General features: G+C 39.8%; 1 protein-coding gene across 20 annotated transcripts in view; it reads left to right on the forward strand.

Annotated features, from left to right (window-relative positions):
• The first annotated feature begins 320 nt into the window (after positions 1 to 320).
• Positions 321 to 21,815, forward strand: part of lrmda (leucine rich melanocyte differentiation associated) — a 210,859-nt gene continuing 189,364 nt past the window's right edge. For 12 of the 20 annotated variants that reach the window (XR_006844464.1, XR_006844467.1, XR_006844465.1 and 9 more), the window contains exons 1-2: positions 324 to 610; positions 1,448 to 1,548. Coding sequence is in view for 8 of the 20 variants with exons in the window: in XM_046401229.1 (XP_046257185.1) it covers positions 569 to 610; positions 1,448 to 1,548 (143 nt within the window). In the remaining 12 variants the exon portion in view is untranslated. Of the gene's footprint in view, positions 611 to 1,447; positions 1,549 to 21,815 lie in introns of all 20 variants that reach the window. The other 8 variants (XR_006844474.1, XM_046401233.1, XM_046401234.1 and 5 more) reach the window with 3 other exon arrangements.

Genomic DNA, 21,815 nt, shown 5'->3' on the forward strand with positions numbered 1-21,815 from the left:
CTAGACTAGCTTCCCAAGCTAACAAATTTTGTTTAAAGAGAACTTTTTAATATAATGATAAAAAATATTTAACTCATTAGTCCTGTCCTATAGTTACTGAAAACGTGTATTTAAGGATGCTTTGCACGAGGTACTGGTGCTCTTATCTGGCTTTGAACAGTCTATTACAGCCTACCAAAGTTAATTCCCCACAGACCTCCTTGCTCTATAAACGTAAAGTTGTTTTAATTAAATCTCACACATGTAAAGGGGAATCTGATCCTGTCTTTGCACCAGGAAACAGCACAACCCTTAGCCTCAGCACTGCCATTTTATGAGTGTCAAACTGCGTCCGCGTGCTTCCGCAACGCAGCTGGTCAGCTGATTGAAACGGCACGCGGAAACTGTAAAGTCGCTCGGAAAGCGTCAGTAGTTCTCCAAAGTAGCCGGACTTCAGCCAAAAAAAACATTAACGCTATCATTTACTGTTGACAGCTGCGGGTTTGTTACGTGAGCAGGACTTCGGATATCAACTCGGCTTATCTAAAAAGTGACCCCGTGGCCGCTCTGTCATTCCCAGGACAAAGTTATGGCACAGAACGAGTCATTGGTCGCATTGAATGGAACTCAGGTAAGTTTGTTTTGGAAAGTGTGTGATTCTGACTTTGCCGCCCGCATTTCTAGACGCTGACGTGTTGATGACTGCTTTTACAAAGTGGAGTTTACTGTTGCTAAATGTATACCGGTTGTCGTGTATTTCTTCGATCACTGTTGTCATGTGACACGCCGTTGCTAAAGTTACAGTCTTGACTTTCCGGTCTGCAGTTCCTCCTGCAGCTTCACCACAGAGAGTAGTGAATCCAGCAATATCATGTCACTAAGTGCACTTAGTTCGTGGTAGTATCTTGCGACTGTTTAAGTATTATGTAGAAAGTTATGTATACTACATTTACTCAAACAGCGTGCTAAAGAACCTCCTTGAGGTACTTTTACTTAACTTGAGTTTTCCCATTGCCTACATTTCAAAATAAAATATTGTACTTTTTACTGCATTCTAATTGTCTGGCAGCTTTAGTCATTATTTCCTTTTCAGATTCAGATTACAAAATAAAATCAACTTATAAATTATGTCGATTATTATTATAGGTTAAGATGCCCAGCCATATATAAAACAGCCTAGTTGAAATTAGCTCCAATTTTACCAGCTGCAACATGGTGACTCTTATACCTAAAAGCATTAATCATTATAATCCTGTGATGTATTATTCTGAAAGTATACCATTCTGTGTAATGACTACTTTTACTTTTTATTTTTGGTAAATGTTGATCCAAAGTATTGTTTTAAAGATGGGGTATTCTTTTTGTGCTCATGATATCATTATGACTTTGACAATCTCAGAGTTACTGCTGTGTTTTTTTTTTTTTTTTGTCTTTTTTTTTTGTTTTTCTTTGTTTTCAATTTTTAAAGATTTCCTTCATCGGACATGACTGTACGGACCTTCCAGACTTCCTCGGAGTCACATATGGCCAGTTTGCAAGAAGGCTGGATCTGAGCTTCAATCAACTCAGGTAGATGACAGATGCACAGTCCACAAACATGCAATCACCTGGATGCATGTACTTTCTGTCTGTCTCTGTCTGTCTCTCTCCCTCCCAGTCTGTTACAGGGAAATGTGCATCTTTACATCAGGTGCAACTGAATTTATGCCCTTGGTCTATAGGTGGTCACAGTGTCATCAGAACATCAAAGAGCTGAATGAGCGTTAGCGCTGGGTTGATGCCCTGCTGGGGCAGGATAAAAGGCGCGATCGATAAATGTGACATGCTAATTCGGGGGCAAATAGAAGAAAAGATTCCTCTGTCAGGACATGAAGGAACACCTCATGGCAGCTGCTTCAGAGGGGGCTGCCATTTCAACAGCAGGACTAGCACAGTTGATCTGGCAAGCAAAAGAAAGGAGATGATGGTTATGAGGTGCCTTTGTTTTTGAACCCTTTTCATGACTGTCAGGCCATGAAGCCGTCTGAATAGAGGCAATTTTTTGTTGAAAATTGTTGTCTTGAGGCAGTTGTCTGTGCTGGAGACGAGAAGTCCTCAATTTAACTGACTGACAGTGTGTCACATTGCAGAATCCGTCATTTGCACACAGTTTTCAGACCAGCTGGAAAAATCTGTTTTGGGGTTAAGGATAAATGAACGAATGAAGCCATTGTTGAAGTGCCACTGAGCAAGGCACTGTGAATCCATAACAGATATTGCTGGAAAATAAAATTAAAACAGTCCCAAGACATATGCAACCTGTGACCCACTGACCTAATATTAAGTGTATTCATGTGTTGACACAGCTTTACCACACAGTATGAGCCTCACCTTTACATAAGGTGTTCTGTCACTGCAAATGAGCTACAGTTGATAACTATTTAGACTGGCTTCCCTTGGTTAACTGAGCCTGAATACACATATACTGTACATTTGATGTGTAGGTATAAAGAAACAAGGTGAGCATGAAAATTTAGAAAGATTTTTTTTTGTTTGTTTTGTTTTTGCTTTTTTCTTCCTTTATGTTGCTTGTTAACGTACCTGATAAAAGTTGAGTAGACTGACAGTGTTTTAAAATTTGCTAGTAGCGAAAGAGATGATGTTAATGTCATACAGCCTCAGGTGTGCGGAAATATTTTTCACTTGAAACTGTGCAATTGGAAAAACCAACAATTACAGCCTGGAATTGCGTTCTATTTTTCCTTGGTTGCCAAAAGCATTACACTTTCCTTATGGTTACATTAATATAGTAATAAGCCACGTAAGTGACTAGCACATGTTAACATTATTAATGTTTTAGTGTTACACAGCTAACAACACGATGTTGTTAACTTGCAGTAACTGGTTGACTTTTGCATAATCACCCAAAATCTGGTTTTCATTTTCAAAGGAAATAAAACTAATATCTAAACATGTGCTTTGGTAAATTGTTTTTCTTTACTTTGAATGACTGAATGATACGTAAAACACCGGGACACTGACATAGTAGATGTTTTGGTGTTACCTCAGAGGAAGTGAAAGTCTGTTACGCCTCACAAACAGCTTTATGAAATCTGACTGAAACAACCCTTGTATGTGTTGCTCTTAAAGAGATCAAGGCTGACATTATGTTTCTCGTTGCCTTGAACCTGTCACATTAAGAACTTGATGTTTAGAATCAAATATTTATGACTCAGATATTACTAATTCATTAATAATTTTCAGTTTGGCTAATCTCACATGTCAGATATCATTACCAAGCTTCAAAGGGTGGTCTGGGCAGGGAAACGGTGCAGAAGTAATGGAGTGGTACTCGAGCCATTTGGGGCTCATATCGGTGGACTCCTGATTGATGGTTTGCTGTTGGGCAAAGTGATCTGTTACGTAGCGCTTCGACTTTTTCTCCTATAGACAGTGTGTTGGAGTGATTCACATCGCAATCCTCACAGCAAACTAACATAAAATGTGTCTAGTAAGACAGTTTTCCTTTTTTGTTAATTTTTCATCTCTTGCTGACTTCCTAAACCTTCTGTGTGTTGTGAAGATATTTTTACTGACGTTTTTTGAAATGCCTTAGAGCTGATTCCCACAAGTGAGTTGTCTTGACACGGTAACTCAGTGTAGGTTGTCTGAACACTGTATCTCTATCTATAGCTATGAAGTATACATTATTGTCCTAGTAGTGCAGTTAGACCCATAGAACTACTATTCCTTCTTAAACTCTGCTGCAATTGGTGTCTGTAAGTGCTGGGAGGTCATGGGTGGGTGGAGCTGTGAAATTCAATAAGCAGCTCAACATGTGATGAAGTTTTATGCTCACTAAGCAACCTCCTCAGTAGTTTTGATCTCCATAAAAATGCATGTAATAGGTCCGTGACTTTTCCTGTTGGAAAAAAAAAAAAAAAAAATCAGCTGTAAAGAAAGATTTCTACCAATATCTAATGACCAGTAATTTCCGTGGTAATTTCAGTCTGTACTGAAGTGTAACAGATTCCATTTCATTACCAAACCACCATGTGTTTTGCGTCGTTTTCACCAGTGGGGCTGATCTATAACTTTGATGCTTAGTGCAGACAAGATGAAATGTTGCTTCACGAGTATCAGCACTAATCACTACTCTGCGTATCTGTGATCATGCAAGGAAATTAGCTCAAATCAAATCACGTATTCCACATTTATTTGGTGGAACATTTTCAAACATCTTTGTTCTTGGGTTTCAACTGGTGAGTTTTTCTCTGAAAGATGACCCTAATGTAAAAAGTTAATTGGTGATCCACTTTTTCTTTAGAAATAAACAGAAATCTAGATATTGACTTTATCCATTTAAGATTGCTTACACAAGACGTAGAACTCATTAATATGGCTAAAATGACCTTTGTACTAAAGAAAAGGATCATCCACATATCTAATACTGAAAGTCTAACAAGTGTATGGTATCGCAAAACCATATTTTTTGTGTTTCCCCTGATAATGTATTTCCTGGATACTGATAACATGACTGATATTGCTCCCTATAATGCCTTAAATATCAAGAAAAGATGACATTTGGACTTCATTGCCCAATAGTACAGTATCCAAAATTGTAGATTATGGCAAACTTTATATCACATTATCATATAATTATTTATCTACTTGCTTCAACACTCAGTAACCTACTATCTGACGTCACATGTCAGATAGTAGAGACATTTGTGTATTGACACGGTGACCTCATTTCTGTGTCAGCTCAAGCAAACCAGGTGTAAACAGATGCACATGCTAGTGAAACTCAGTGGACTGCCTTCAGCACCGTGCACTTCTTCATGCTGCTTGACTCAAATCGAGAGAGAGACATTGCCAGAGTTTGTTGTAGCTAATATGCTTATTTCTGTCAGCTCAATTGACAACACTCATCCAGCAACCTGACAATGAGTCACAGCGAGAAGCAATGTACTGGCACCTCCTCTAACGGAGTCCTGTGTGTTTAGGTGTGTGTTGCACGCACGTTTATGTTTGTGTGAATGCCTGTGCATGTTTGCTTGCATGCGGTGTTTGTGCATCTGTCTCTGTGAGCGTAACCGTGAGTGGCTGTGCAGGTAATGGCAGGATGAAATTATGGTAGCGAGCTGTCACACCCACATATCTCCCTCTGTTTGCTGCATTGTCAGCCTGTCTCATCAGTGTGTTGAGGAGTGTGGCTCACAGTGAGATTTCTGTTTCAGGATGGACTTGGATAGTATTGTGTCGTCCACTTTGTTCCAGGTCAGGCGTGTACACAATGCAGTGAGTGGGAATGTACTGTCAAGACATGATTCCTTTCTGTAACTGGGGTGCACTTTGGGTCCCTGCATCTGTTACATGCAGTGTGACTGCCTTTGGACAGATGAAGTTTTGGGGAGGACACATGTCTGTGAGTCACAGGATGACACCATAACAGTGTTAGAGCTGTGATAATGCTTTTTCTTGAATCTGAAGTGACATCTTGATAAACAAATCACGTTTGGGCAATGAAAACATTTGTGAAATAGTCCTAATCTTAAGTTAAATCTGCTTTGTATATCTGTTTTAACTGATTATATGTGCCTGGTCCTCGTCATCTCGACACATTACTGCACTGCATGTAAATAGTTGAACCTAATGCTTGCCATCCCTGTCAGTCTGTATCTTACAGACCATCCTATCTGTTATACACATGCCACAGCAGCAAAACTTCATGAAAGTATGGTGCATGTTGAACACTTGTACAAACGAAGTATAACCTCTGGTGCGTTGTTTCTTATTTATTTAAAAAAAAAAACCCCTGCTTAATTCTCCATTTTATTTTATTGTTTACCCACAAGTTACTTAAATATGGTCACCTTGCTTTTCCCTTCAGTTCTCTTTTACACACAAACCCGTACACCTCTGGCCTCTGACTGCACACACAGCAGCTTGCCCTGCTTCACCTCGCTTCTTTCTGTTTTTCTATCTGGCTGTTTCTGCTCTGTTGACTTCCTTCGTCAGCAGGATATTTTATAAAGCCCCCCCCCAAAAAACACAACTCATGTTTTGGATTTCTTTCACCAACTATCTTGTTTTCACAGCAGCAGGAGCAGGTGAGCCATGTGTGGAGAAGGCTGGTTGTTAAGCCTATCAAAATGATCCAAAGCAACGTGGTATCAACCAGATACACTCATAAAGCTTAAAACAATGGCATAAGTCAATGTATTTAGGGTAGGGATGTAATACCAGAGAATTTCAGTGTTTCTATGCAGAGTAATGCTTGCGGTGGTGGCTGTAGTATTCTGTTCACTATGGCAAAAAGTTGGAGAAACAAGTCTGAAGCTCCAGATTGATCTTTTGGCCTCTTCTGGCCTACAGATCATATTCTCCACACGAGAATAAGGAACATGCTTGTTTGTAACAGTACGCAGCAAAAACAAAAAAAACTCACATCATCATCATTTTTCTTTTTCTTTTTTTCTGTGAAAGTCAAATTCAGAAATTACCAATGATAACTAAAATCATGACACATATTGTAATTGGAATATCTGTCAACATAATCGCAATATGATTCTTTTGCATATTGTTCAGCCAGGTAGCTCTATGACCTGTACTGTATATTCACTTTACACACTCACTCATACACACACCGAAAATGAAAAGAAGTCTGGTGGTAAACTGGATTAGTCGTTTGATTAGAAATCAGTTTCTGACCACATAGATCTCCATCATTCATACTTCTGGACTCCTGATATTAGACTGTGAAGTTGAAATTCAGCCTGCCATTAAGAAATAGGGATCCATATTGAACTTCTGCATTGCAGATGAACTTCAGCTACCTGTGTGTGTATACAGTATGCGTGTGTGTGTGTGTGTGTGTCTGAGGGGGTATGTGCTCACCCGGGCTATGTTGGTGATGGCAGGCGTTTTGCATTTTAATGACAAATCAAGTATGCTAACTCGCATTTTAAAACGAAAGTGCTCTAAATGTCGCCCGGCTGTCAAAATGAGATGTAAGCGGTCTGATGAAAAGAGAACAAAGAAGACAAAGTAGGGAGGCCTGGTACACTGAGAAATGAAATAAAACCTTGTATGGCCTGTCAGCTGTGTCATTTTATATTCATATCTAAAGAACATTATAGTATTACTCCGCCGCTCACGCCTCACTCATCTGTCTCTCTTAATTCGTCACAGGCAGCGCCCTGTCTTTCAAGTTCCTGTGTGTCAACATGGGAAGGGGCTTGCTAATTGACAAATGAGTGTCACAGACATCAAGTGATCCTTTTCTATCCAAGCTAGGTAGACTCTGGTTGTTTGATGGTGGAGGGGAGGAGGAGGGAGGGGTCTGTTATTGGCAGAAGCCCAGTAAGAGGCATTAGACTGGTCCTAGAATGAGAAGTGACAACGGCAAGAGAGCCTGTCATTGTCTTGCCTAAGTGTTCAATCTTCAGAGATGCCGGTATGCAGATAAAGTGTCAGTTAGGAGGAGAGGATATGAAACATTGGCAGTATGAAGTCCTCAAATCACTTAACTGGGAGCGGAGAGTGTGTGCGCATCTGGTAATAGTGGTGGTGTACTCTGTCCTGCAGATGAAATATATTCCATATCCGATCTATCAGGCCTGTTTAGGCCCATATTCTAGGATAACCTGATCTGTGTCTCATAAATTAAGGAGGATGCAGAGATCTCCCAGCCCTAACAGATTTATACCAGATAGATGAGAGGGACAACGTCTGGCAGGAAATAACTTATTCATATCAAAGACATTGATATTTTGTATCATTCTATGGTTTGAAAAAAATGAAAATAAACCTTTAATTTTCACCGTTTTTTTTACATCATGTACTACTCTTGGGAAAGTGATGAGATGACACAGAGCTAAGGATGTTAGGCATAATGGATGTCTTGTCTTGTTCCTCCATCTCTCCAATTTGAGGTTATATCAGAATTTTCTTTCATGTGATTGCTGCCCGAGACACTGAGTCCTATAGTGAAGAAGTAAAGAGTAAATTGTTCTGTTTATTGAAGTTGCATGAAATGGTTCAGTTCATTTAAATTAGATTATATTTTGGACAGACTCAATTTTTACGACTTTGGATTGATCTTTAAAAGGCTGGACGAGAATCATTGGACACAAAACTTCTTGTTGCATCAAGTCAATTAAGACAACAATCTTGTAGTGAAACTAGAAGTAAGCTAAAATCAGTTCCTCTTCTTGGACCAAAATGGTCAACTGGTATATGGTTGAAAACTCTCCCACAAATCAGAACTAAACTGCAATGTGGTCCTCATTATGTTTTGTTTTTGTGTTTTCTGTGTCTTGAAATGTATTTTCACTTAAGCTAAATTTGCTTTAATATAAATTTGCCTGAAGGGCATATGAAGTTTGCAGATGGTGAACTGCATATTTTATCCTCATATCCTCTCACCAATGGATCTCATTAAATCTGGTAAATATGCTCTCCGGCCAAGTAATTGTTTGAATGTACTGTTAGTTTTTGGATGCCAGTGGAGGTCTACAGCACAGAGGAGTCAGCTCTATTGGACTCAGGCTACACAGTAATACTTGCTAGTAAGATTAAATCATTGTTGATACTGTGGTGTTTTGTGTTTTTTTTTTTGGTTGTTGCGATACAAATATCTCTGTCAGAAATGCCTTTGATATTTCCAAAAATGCTGGAGTATGCAGGTTTATGCACCGATCTGGGTGTACACCAGCAATGCGTGAAGTATGCAAGGCTTTAGCTTCAAGGGTTGGCACTAATATGGCCAGTTTCATCACCATCAGTATTAAAAAACATCTGAAGACACATCAAGTGAAACAGCACAATGAGTTCGCCAAGGCAAAGGGGAAGGAAAGGGCGACCTCGACTGACAGACCGACTGAAGTTCTGTGGTACCCATTCTCTGCATGTCTCTGCATGTTGTTGATGTTTTACAAAAGATTTAACCTGAGCCAGGCCATTCAACAATGATAGCAATCATATGACAATCATACAGGGCTACTAGTGTGTTGCTGTTGAAACAAACCTTTATTGGGTTTGTGCTCGGTATCGGACAAAACAGAGTTCGGGCATCGGAATCAATATCAGGAAGGAAGAAATGGTATCTTTAGTTGACAGTAAAAAGAAATTTGTCGTCCTTATTCTCGAGCAGCCAGTCTATCGGCTTTCGGCTGCACAGCTGTTCAGCTGTTCCTTTACCCTCAGTACAACATACATAGTGCTAAATCTTTATCTGTCTGTTAAAACACAACAAAAGCCCACTGATGGCAGGGGAACCATCTGTTAATCACTGTCAGGAGCTGCCATCAGCCTTCTAGTGCATTCCTCCTCTCCTCCTCAATATAAGACCATCTCGTGGTTTTGGATTCTGAATTGAATGGAACATCTTTATGTTCCTTTTGTTCACATTATATATACTGGGCAGTGATGCCATTCCTTTTATGACTGCGTCACATTTTTTATTGTATATCCCAAGACGGATGGCGTGCCACTGACACAGAGATTTACAGGCCTTCAGCTTGCAGTGGCAGAGCTTTAGAAGGGTCTGCTGACATCTAGCCAACACTTTGGAGGAGGAGAATAAAAGCTGACATTTTATTGGCTCTAAGAGACAGAGTGAGAGGAGAGTCGGGGGGTGGGATAGAGGAAAGAAAGGAAAAGAGATTCTGTTTCTCTACTTTATATTTTTCAGCACTGCCAGCTGTCATGGGGACCCTGCTAAAAAGAGTGGATTTATTGGGTATTATTTAGAAACTTGTCAGTGGTAATGACTACAGCTATGATTTCAATTATCACCCACTAAATATAGCTTAATTCACTGCCTTGCTGGCCATAATGAGCCCTGACATCATTTTTCAAAAATTCGATACCATGCTATTTTAATATTTTATGTTGACCACCGATTTAAATTTCCTCCCTTGTGCTTGGCATGTGGCAAAGTCCCACTCCCTCATGTGCAGTTGGATAGTCAGAGCTATTGAGTTCAAAGCTGTCCCAGGGATATATTTTTTCCATTGACAGAAATCCAATTAGTTTTAGTACACAGTCTGGCTGAATAAAAAGGGTCTTAAAATCTACAATATGTTTCCTTGGCGTTTTAGCCGAGTGCAAAGCCAGTGATGGATCTTTATGATTTGACCTGATGGGGCCCAAGTGGACATACTCCCTTTTCTGTTTTGGCAAGTGAAAAACAAACCCTCCATATGTCTTACTCATTTTGATAGACATAGCAGAGCCTTTTGAAATTGCGTAAACATCTACTGACTCACTAAGATCTTGACTCTCGTACATATTTAAACACTTATTAAATACTTTACAACAAATTCTGTCGAAACACCATGTAAATATGAGAGAGGGAAAAAGTCAGATGTATAATTCATTAGTGACATGTTTAGTAAGTAGCCGATTTGGGGAGTGTTAATGTGTACTCAGGTTTTGACACGAGGGTGTGCATTTTTAAGCAAACATTAAAAGGGAGATGATTAGGACTGGCACTAGGCTGTCAATAACAAGCTCACTGCTCGAAGCTGATGATGTAGGTGAATTTCAATATTGTAAAGCGGCCTCCTTGTCAGGCCTCTTCCTCTGTGGCACTGGCTTTTAAGTACATAACAGATGAAAAGTCATTTAGGATGCCCGCCAGCGATTAGGACCTCTCTGTTTGAGCATTTTCTCATAAAAAAAAAAGGGAAGAGGGCGCCAACTTATGTTTGAGACACAGCCTGTGTCTCTTTTAGTCCATAACTCAAGTACTGTTTATGTTCACCCCATCACACTTAGCCATCTCCCAGATTGATGATGTAAGCAACTGGAAGGCATGGAACATATTAGAGCAGAGCATTGAGAGGGGCAGCCATACTTCTACTTTCCTCGGCTAGGTCCCAAATGAAAAAAAAAGGAAAAAAAGAAAGGTTTGGAGCCTGTTTTGGAAGAGGAACAAAGGAGCTTCCTCTGGTATGGTCTGGGCAGTTTTGGTCGCTTCATGGCTTTCAATCTCCCACAGTCTTTCCTAGAGGGCCCAGGGGTGAAAAGTGAAGACAGATACATGGGTGATTTGTGCCAAGATTCTGGCGGATGACTGCAGTTTTTGCCATGTTTTGAATTTTAGGGGTTGATTTTTTTAAGAGGGCTGCATGATAAATGTTGTCAGTAGATGAATAAATCCTGTGACCATAAAATCCCGTTGGAAGCTGTTATTACAGATAGCAAAGGGCCTCATGATTATGAAAAGAATTTGCTGCTACATCTCGGTGAAGACGGGGGACTAATATAATCTTTTAACCTCTGTTATTTCAGTCGGGTTTAATAATGCTTTGCCACTCTTGAAGCGATAAACTACAGTACATGCAGGACATCTTATTTGCTTGCTCTGCAATTTTAGGCCCCTAACATCTTTCGTGGGTAAGTGTCCACGTTTTTTTTTTTTTCCTGCACTCCTGTAGAACGCTTAAACCATCTCTGGCTCTGGACAGCTGTGCCACATTCTCGGCACAGCTGTAACTCATTTCCTGTTTCCATTTCAGATAAACTTACTCACATCTTTCACAGCTTTCACTTATAAAAACCACTGACTGTCCTTCCAAGCCGCCATCCAGAGAACTTGATATTGGTCGGACAGGAAGATTTGTGGGAGATAACAGCCCCTGTGCTCTTGCCCAGCTGCACTCTTGTTCTCCTCTTTCCTCTATTATTTTAACCTGTTTATATTCCACATTTCCTTGTTCCATTTGCAAAGCATGAAGAATAAGTTTAGAAAACTAGTTGGGAATGAGCTAAAAAATCAAGGACAAGCTGTATATATATATATATATTCGACTCTACATCTGACATCCATCAGCATGGAAATATGTTTTAATGGTCAGGCAGGCTGCAAGACATCAGTAAGCTGTTGCCTCACTTTTCCACCCAGGGACATATTGAGATAAGAAACAGTGACGGCATGTTTCATGTCCATGCTGCTGACACATCTTTGCTGGAAAACTACAAGGAACAACCCTTCTATTTTGGGGCCAGCAGTCTGTGTAGTACAGTATTCTTATTCTCTGTTTTCCCTCATAAAACACTGTCTATCCATTAGGATAAATGCATTGACTCCCATCATAGCAGTTCCACTGTGAGCTGCTGACTGCACCATTAGCTGACAGTGTGATTATGTGAAAAACAAACCAAACAGTCTTCTGATCTTTTCTGCCTGTCCAGACGTTTGGTGATGTTTAAGAGTTTCTCCCCAGTGGTAATGGTGAGATAGCTTTTGCACCCTGGGCACTGTAGAGTTTCTTTATTTTCTCCCTCTGTCTGGATCTCAGGCCCCTGGGTGTTCCAAAGCTCAGAACATGTCTGTACTCAGATGTTTCAAAACACCAAACAGCAGAGGAAGAGGAGTAGAAGGAGGAGGCAGAGGAGGAGGAGGAAGAAGGGATAAAGGAAAGACGAAGGGAAATGGGAGGAGGGCAAGGAATCCTCATAGGGACGAAGTGTTACATGAACAAGCAGACCAGGCAGAGAGGCCCAACAGGGTCTGTAGACTTGTGATCTGAGGGCCGTTTGTGTGTCAGTCAGATCAAAGTCGTCTGAAGAGAAGGAGAAATCCTTTTACCTTCTCTGACTATGGCAACCCTTATTGGCAGCTAGGTAAGGGGGTGGGGAGGGTGGATAACAGAGAGCTACAGTGAAATGCTTCAACTTGTGAAGGTTTTCATTGTTTTTGTTTCACTTCAAGTAAAACACACATCTGACCTAAGACATTCTTATTCATTCAGCTTTAGGCTCAAAGTTTAGGCCAATACCGATGTTATCAGCTCAGCATCAGTGTCGGCCGATATTCGCCTTGTCTACTGTTCTGTCGGCAAATAGGATGACATTTGTCGATAATAGTGGCTGATGTGACGCATCAATTTTGTGCTGGCATATTCATGAGATACTGACTCGTCATATCCCTGCCACCATCGTGTCACGGTTTGAAAGTAGTGAGAAATTGAGTTGGTGGTTGTAAATGGGCTAAGAAGGCTAATGAAGAAGTTTTCAGAAAAAAAAAATCGTTTCACGTGATATCAAAAGTTGTTTTTTGAATTTTTTTTTTTTGAATAAAAAGTTGCGCTTTTTCATAGAGAGTGTAATGAGGGGCTGAGTGACTGAAAAAAATCTAAAGGAATAAATGACAACAAAAGCAAAATAAACGACAAAAGTCATTACCATCAGCTATCAGCCAGTCGGTACTAAGTATACATGGGCTTTGTAATATCAGTTAATATTACCATATTAATTTTAAGACATTTGGAAACATAAATACCAAATACCAAAATGTAAACAAAAAGGACCATTGCCAAGGAGTCTAAAAAAACAGCTGTGTTGCTTTACGGCACAAATATATATGGAAACTACACAAAACTGATATTTTGGTGGTTTGATAGCTTGGTTGATTGTTTTTATCAAAGGAGATATGAGTGAAAGGAATCAACAATAGTGAATTTGAGGATTTTAGTTTAGATATTAAGGTCTGTATCAATGATATGAGATATATTTCTTTGTCATCACATAAATGTACCAGCACGCCACATCCACTGATACAGATGTTGTTTTTTAAATTTATTCCATCAGTTATTATAAAGTTGTTTTTTTTTTTTTAAGCTAACTGCAAATATGTCAAATCTATTAGTTACAAGGAAATATGTGCAAAGAGACATGAGACTGAGACCAGGATTTCATATTTTTGCACATCAAAATGTTGCAGTTTTTTCTTTTGTAAGAATATATTACAGTGAACAAAGTCCTCTTAAAGTGATATCTGCTCAAAATACGAAGGATTTTTGTTATTTGTTGTTGTGTTTTTATCTGTGTCGTGCTGTGTGGTGGTGATAGATAAACACGGCTGTTGTCTTTGTTCTATGTCTTATAACTGTTAGCTAGCTAGTGATGTGATTGCCCCAGTGGAGAACTGCTTCATTTGTAGAGACAGTTTTTGTTTGAAAGGTTATAGTCAATTAAATTTGACATTTTCTAATTTTCGCATTTTCTAGATTATCCTTCCTGTTGTCCTCATGCTGCCTGAAAAGGGACAGCATGGTTGCTGTCTTTTGCAGATATTTGTGGCTATTAGTGAGTACAGACTATATTTCTGACCTTTTGTTTTGATTTCAGAATGGTGTGAGTGTAGGAGTATGCATTTTTGTCATAATGAGCTTATCATCTGTATGCCTCTTTGTCAATCTTGGTTGGCTTCTCATAAGTTTAATGTAAGTCATTAAACCAATCCAAAGGGCTAAATTTTACTAATTAAAACTGCATATTAATTTGTAGCATAAACTTTTATAGATGTGTAATGGTAGCCAACGGGTACTGCTACAAAGGCAATCATCCAAACCAATTTGAACATACAGTAGGTCTGTACTGTATATACACACAGCTGTTCTTTTCAGGCCGTGCCAGACAGTCCGTCACTCATACTCACCCCCTCATGCGGGGAACATGTAGTGAGTGTATCCTTCCATGGGCCTGGCTGTTTAAATTAATTATTAGTTTTATAGCGAACCCCGAGGCCTTGCACAGGCAGCTAATCCCTGTAGAGGGCTAATCCGACCCCGCGTTACAGAAAATCAATGCTGGTCTTTGGTGTTGGCATGCCATCAGGGCACAGGGACACATGTCAGACAGGCCTCCTGATTTTTTCATGAGGTGTGTTTTTGAAGTGGTAGATCCAGTGGAGGATGCTCGAGGTACCCAGAATTGAAAAGAATATCCGGAAGCGAGAAGAGGCTTGTATGACCAAATTTCTCATGGGGTGTTGGTGATGCAAGTGTGTGTGGGTTTTGTGCGTTATTTTAATGGAAAATATATGAGTTCCTGGAGAGAAGTCGTGCCGTAACAAATGTAAGTTGAATAAATTTTGGGTGAACGAGCACATAGAAAGCTTGGCATTATAATGTCTGCCATTCAAATAATAGTAAAATAATAAAATAACTGAACGTTGTATTTTTCAAAGCACAGTAACACTGCTGGATGTTGAATAGTCTGTTATATCGTGACCTTCTGGGAACCTCTGTGATGATGGACATGTGTGGTAGATGAGTGTCCTGCAGTCATCAAGGATTTAAAGGGATTTTGTTTGCAGTGACTGACTGCAGATCAAGTAGTTTGAGTTATGTCCTGCTTGTTATTTTCACTGGTTTGGTGGCTGCAGGATCGCTGCCATTTGAGCCTTGCTGTAAACATCAGGCCACACTTTTTTTTTTGCCTTATACTTGATGAAAGGAAGGGACTGAAACAGTCATTTTGAAAATGTCAATTGGTGTCTTTTTATTAATAAATCTCTCTCTCTTTTTTTTTCTTTTTTTTTTAAACACAAGATGAGAACATCCTATTTGGTCTTGCAAATGATACAGACAGTCTGTGTTTTCAGATTAGTTTAATGTCTTGTCAGGTTCAATATATTGTCAAAATTGAACCCACAATCCATTTCTCTTTACTTTGTCAGGTTTTAATACCATTCAGAGAAAATATGAATATTTCTCATTCCTCAGTCTCATTTCATATTCTCAACTGTCTGTCAGTAATTGGAGGAGAGAGAGAGAGAGAGAGAGAAGATCTGACCCAGTCCCCTACTTTTTTACACCTCTCACTCTGCCTATTAGTTTTGGATTACTGGCTTTCTCTCTCTCTCTCTCACTGAGACTGGCAGCTGAAGATAATAGCTTTCATAATGTGTGGAGTTTTCATTCTGAGCTCTTCTGTGTTTCTCTTTATGAGAGAACAAAAAAGTCTATTCATTTCCTCTATTGGTAGATTAATGAGAGGAACAGTGCTGTCTCAAGTCTTTTGTGACAGGCATCAAAGTCTCTGTAGAGGAGGGCTTGTGTCTGTGGAGTTCATGCAGACAGGCAGGCAGTCATTTGTGCTCACATTGTAATGGTTCATTAGAGAGGCTAGCACATGATCAAAACTATATGCTACAATTATCTAAACATTTGTCGCCCATTTTGTTTAACCCTGGTGAAGTGATCAAATATGATACTGCAGATAAGAGCTTATTCAGGCCACCGTGGGATTTGAATCACTTGCTAAGTGATCTAAGTGTTTGCAACAGCTGACCTAAATGCTAAATGTTGTTTGATGGGAGTGGGACACCATCAAGTGAAACCTTTGTGGTCTGACTGTGGCTGTGGTTGGGATTCCATTAATAACGAAATGACGTAGATAGAAACATCTTGTGCCTAGTCATGAGACTTCTGGCTTTGACCGTTGTCTTTGCCTTCTTAACTGGAGCATTAACAAGGAGACATTTACTGTCAGGAGAATGTAATGTTCTGACTCCTGTCTGTCACTGAGACACTGAATAGACTGTCAATAGGCTAGGGGGCTATGTTCTGAAAAAAATAAAAAGGTGATATGTAATATTTGTTCTGAACGGCAGGACCTCGCTGCACTGTAGTTATCATAAGGCTGCATGAATATAAAGTTTAACTTCACATGAAATCTTGAAATCCAGAGAACTCTGAGTTTTCCACTTGTTTATCTGCTGCTACAACACCATGCAGGCTGTTACATAAAAGCTCTCTTGTGACAGGAACAACAGTACAAATTCCTTCTTATCATATGACAGACACAGCAAGCAAATTCAATCATCTTAACTGTCACAGATTTGCCTTTACCAAAAGGTTGACTCTATGCATGTGGCATCTACGCTTGTTAATATTAGTGTGAGACTTCTAAAACTGCTGGACTTAGTTTCAGATACAAACTGAAAACAAGGCCGTTGTCAAAAGCTAACATAAACTCGCTTGCTTAAGTGGATATAAATGCACAGACCATCACTGTAGACTGACTCAGCATTATGTATCCAAATACAACTCTAATTTACACAATTTATTCTTATAATTCCTCAGCTTATGCAAATCATCATACTTGTAACTGACTTTCTGACTTAATGTCTGCACTTCTCCCAAAATGAGACACTTGATACAAATCTGGATGTGAACCAAACATCCCTTGTTTGTATAACTTGTAACAGGCCACGTTATCTTTTCTTACTAGAATTTGGCTGATTGTTCCTGGCCTGTGCTCATCACTCAAAAACAGAAATGTCCAGAACCATGACAGATGTGGAGAATTACTCAAAATGTCTTCTTAGTCAAAACTAGTAACCCTTTTCATTTTATCAAATTCACAACTACCACCAAACACAAAATGCATGTATTAGCATACATGTTTTATGACTACACAAACTCAGAAGAAAGTAAGCAGAAAAAAGTAAAAAAGTAAAAACTTTCTTTTTTTCCCCTTTACGCAGGCAGCAGAGTACTACATTTGCTTTACATGGCTTTGATTAAAGGTTTTGAGAGAGAGAAGACATTTCTTCTGCTTTATGAGTCTCTTTGCCAGCTTGGCAGCAGCACTGGCATTTTAATGCCCATTAACAACCTTTTAACTGTCAAGATCTTTTGAAATATGGATGTTTGCTTTCCTCCCTGCTTCAGAGCCACCAAAAATTACTTTTAATAGCACAAGTGTTGGTATTAATATGTTCCTTCATGAGCAGTAGGCTAGCGGTATGTCATTCTAGTGCAAAGGAGTTTGCCAATGATGTCTGATTAGGAGTGCAAGGGGAGATTAATAGATGTTTCTTCCCCTCATTTGTTATCACTCTTTTAGTGCATTGACTGACTACAGCATGTGATAAATAGAGGGAAGCCTCTGCATTTCCTGAGTGTGACACTATCTATCTGCTCGTCAGCCCAGCTCCGTGTTGATGCGATGTCTCCTCTGACAGCACATCCAAAGTCAGCTGCCTAGTCCTGTGCAATTTCAGCAGCAGAGGAGAAGGTGTTTGGGATCTGCATTTTAATCCTGGCCTGTTTAATGTTTGCCCCCTGACAATCTGGGCCAGACATCATTTTAATGGTATGTACACTGATAAAGCCAATAAAATGTCAGAATGATTGATAATCTGAGCATTATAGCAATATGACTTTCCAGTTCTCCTCTGCGCTCCAATGATGGTTTCCAAATTGAATTCTTTGTGTTCGTGCGTGTGTTTGTATGCGCGCATTCTCGCATAGCATGCATGTGTGCGTCGTTGCTAAACCTTAGGTGAGAAGAAAACAGAAGAAATCTTGTTAGTTTCTAGTGAATCAGTTTTTAGTGCTTATGCAATACATTATTTCCAAAATAACAAACCATATCGGCTGAATAGATTATCTCAGAATTTTTGGCCTGCTTACTGCATTTGTCTGGAAATATGGATTGAAGTGGGAACAATTATAAGGAAGATTACCATATTTCTCGTGTTAAATAAATGATATGAAATCTTGCTTTCCTTTCGGTGTCAGGAACTGTGAATGTATGAGCCAAGCCTCTGAGGGCCGGTGTGTGTTTCATATCAGTGCTGGCTTATTTTTGTCTACCGGGGGTGGATGTGAGGTGGTGGGGTGGGGGGTGCCGTTCATATCTCTTGACTTATGAACCCGTCCAAGCACAGGTGGACATTGACATCCCACAGATGCTGGTGAAGCAATCAAATGTTGCAGTTGCATTTTGTCATCGGGCCTCAGTCTTGATTGTTATAAATTTGGTGCTATTTTCATCCGTTTAAACATTAACCTGTCTGTTCATTCAGAGTCTTTCTTTACGGCTGTAGGCTCACCTCGAGTCTTACGGATGAGATCAAATGGCTCTGGATCACTGATTTATTACTTGCTATTTGCAAACCAATAGCAATAGGTTTGAGATTGACAACACATGTAGGGCTTTAGTGCAGTCATTGTCTCTGTGGACCTTTGAAACAGCTCCTTTTATCTTCAGCAGAGTCAGAGCAGTCCTGCTTCTGACTGGCAGTCATAGAAAGCTCTTTGTTTTATGTAAATGGTGATTGATGACATGTCTGGCGCAGCCTGCAGTTTTTGACAAAAAGTATTGATGGCTGTTCTCAGTAAAGTGTTAGTCCAGGTGACAGAGCAATCCATTTTAAGATGAATGAGAGAGAGCGGGAGAGAGAGACTGAAACAGGAAAGTCATCAGCACACTCAGGAACAAGTTACACATATATAACTCTAGTTCCCTGATCTATGGGATTTGAGTGCGGTACACACACCGTTATCTCGCTTTAGGTCATGTGGGTCATGTGACAATTTTAGTACCAAACTACAGTGCTGGACATGAACAGAAATCAGTAAGAGTCACATGTTGTAGTTGACAATAGGATCCCATTGTGCCTTTTCATGTCCTTCTGCTTGAGCTTGTGCTTGCTTGTGTGTGTTGGCTTCATTGACATAAAAAATGAGTGATTACCAAAACATTTTTACGTGACATTAAGTTGATTTGTCCAAATCTGTGCTACGTAACAGCCATGTGTTTGAAGGGCTATTGCTCTGTTTGGTAAAGGTTTGTTTTCTCTGCGTGGATTGTATTATATTAAATTAGATTACATTGCCAACATGGTTTCACTTATGTATTCTATAGGGCTGGGCGCTATATCAAATTCCTGATGATACAGGTCTCTTTGTATTCTTGCTTTTAACTGTCCTGCACATTAACTTCTAAAACATTTATGTTTCTGTCTTCCTGCATTTGTCTGTCTGCATTTTTCAGGGGAAAAACATTATTAGTCTACAATTCACTTTTAGGGTTTTAAGGATGGAGAATATAGGTTCATTTGGATGTTTTTACTGAAAGATAAATCAAGACTCTTGTATATTCTCAGGCCTATAATAATAAAATGGAAAAAAATGTAATTTCCCCAAAGGCATTTAATAAATAAAATCTTCTTCTTGTACTTCCCTGCATTTCCAGTACCGATGCTTTTATGTTGATAGCAAAATAAAGTCCCTAAAAATGTAAAAATGTACCCCATGAATGTAACTGGTAAATAAAAAAGCTTTCATGCCTTGTCAAAATATACCTGTCTGTCAGTTAAGGCTCATTTAGTGCCTGTGGGACTCAGCCTTTACAGCCACTGGATTTGTTTGAGTTGGATAATGGGTCCATGATCCACAGGGGCAAGTCACTCCCCTGTACTCCATCTCCTCTCTGACTTTGGGATGATGAATGTGAATTTACATTTGCTCCATATGCTTTTACACTCTACAGTAGTGCAATTTCTCAAATGGAGTGACTATTGAAGTTTACTTTTGGATCTATGTAGATCTTTGTAGTGAGAAATGTTTCTCAGGATAAGCTAGCCACAAATTGTGGCTAGGACACCGTTGTCATAAAAACAAGAAATCTGCATATGTAAAGAAAATCTATGACCAAAACTACTCCAAAAATGGACCTGGTGCTGATGTGTGTCTGACAGAACCAGATTTAAGAGATGCTTCAAGGGGACCTTAACCCATGAAATCACGCTGTCCTGCATCAAGAGCCCCACCCTCTAACTGCTGTATAAATAGATTCTCGTGACAGGGTAATTCATCTCTGGCCATGAAAACATCAGCTTTAAAAGACAGCTCGCTGAGACCCTGCGCTTGTTAGGGGCCAGATCAGCAGCCCAGATGCCTGGGATGTAAACTCATGAAGAGAAGATTAATTTATCTGTCATCCCTGACTTTGACAGTTGTTGTAAATTTGACTCTGGCCTCAGCACACGGAAGGAGGGAGGGGGGGGGGCGAGTAAAGATATGAAGAGGAGTGTGACGAGGGAGGACAACATTAACGAGGGAGGGGTAAGATACGGGGTGAGCGTCCGTCAGAAATTTCAAACGGACTGTATTGACAAGAGGACTCATTCACTCGCCGCTGGTGTGCACCTGGAGTCCATCTACAGCCCATCTCTCCAGATGATATGTTTGGAAACCTACTGTTTGGAGAATATTTGGCAGTGATTGCAGCCAACCTTCCTTGCCCCTTTCTTCCAAAAGCACTCTTGCTCCTCACCATTTTTTTCCCCACTGCTTTTTTGAAGATGGTGGCCACATAAGGCACAGTGGAAAATGAGTAGTGGTGGTGTCAGGGAAGCCATTTGGGGTCTGATTGATGGTAGCAGGCGAACCACAGCGGCCATGTTCTCTGATCTCCCTGTGTGCAAGCCACGCCTGGCGCTCTTTCTGAGAAACAGGAGAAGTTTTTTTTTTTTTTCCCGAAGTTAATGCCTCTTCCAGGCACATTATATTTCTCATCATATCTGTGTCAGTGCTTCAGAAAATAGATGATGAATCGGGATGCATGAAATGTTGATCATATGAGAAGAACATGAGCTGGCTTTGAAAGAAAAATAGGAGAAAAAATGTTGTCATCATCAATAATCAGGGTAGTGTGACACCTGGTTAGACACTGTCCCGCATATCTAGCAATTATTGTTGACATGAATTAATAATTGTAATCTTAATGCTCTTGACATACATGGATTAAGAAGTATTGGGCTTTATTTTCATGTCAGGGTTTGTAGATGTAAGCTGAATGATTTACAGGATACAGCCCAAATCACATAATTGCATGTTTCACACATCATGCAGTTCCACTGAATAGCAGCTGTTTCAAAAGTTTTTTTCCACGGATATTGATGCCAATAAAGAGGGCCTTTTTTAGGATTTATAGACCTACAGATGTGGATGTAGTTATGGCCTTCAGCACTGATGCGAGGCTGGTGCTGTCAATAAAGAACCCCCCTGGGTTTTGGGTCTGCATAAGAATCTTGATATCTCCTCTTGGCTTCATTTGACCCTTCTCTCTTTTTCTAGGCCTGCCTTGAATGTCAACACACATACACACACACACACACACACACACACACACACACACAATACATTAGTAATTTATTTTCTCTGAGCATTTGAGGAGTCTTCACTTTTAAATAGTCAACCTCTTGATTGGATTTGATGTGTGTCTGAACACCACAAGCTTAAATACAGAGCGTTATAGCAAAT

Source organism: Scatophagus argus, chromosome 10, assembly GCF_020382885.2.
Source record: "Scatophagus argus isolate fScaArg1 chromosome 10, fScaArg1.pri, whole genome shotgun sequence".
In the NCBI taxonomy this organism is placed as follows: Eukaryota; Metazoa; Chordata; class Actinopteri; family Scatophagidae; genus Scatophagus; species Scatophagus argus.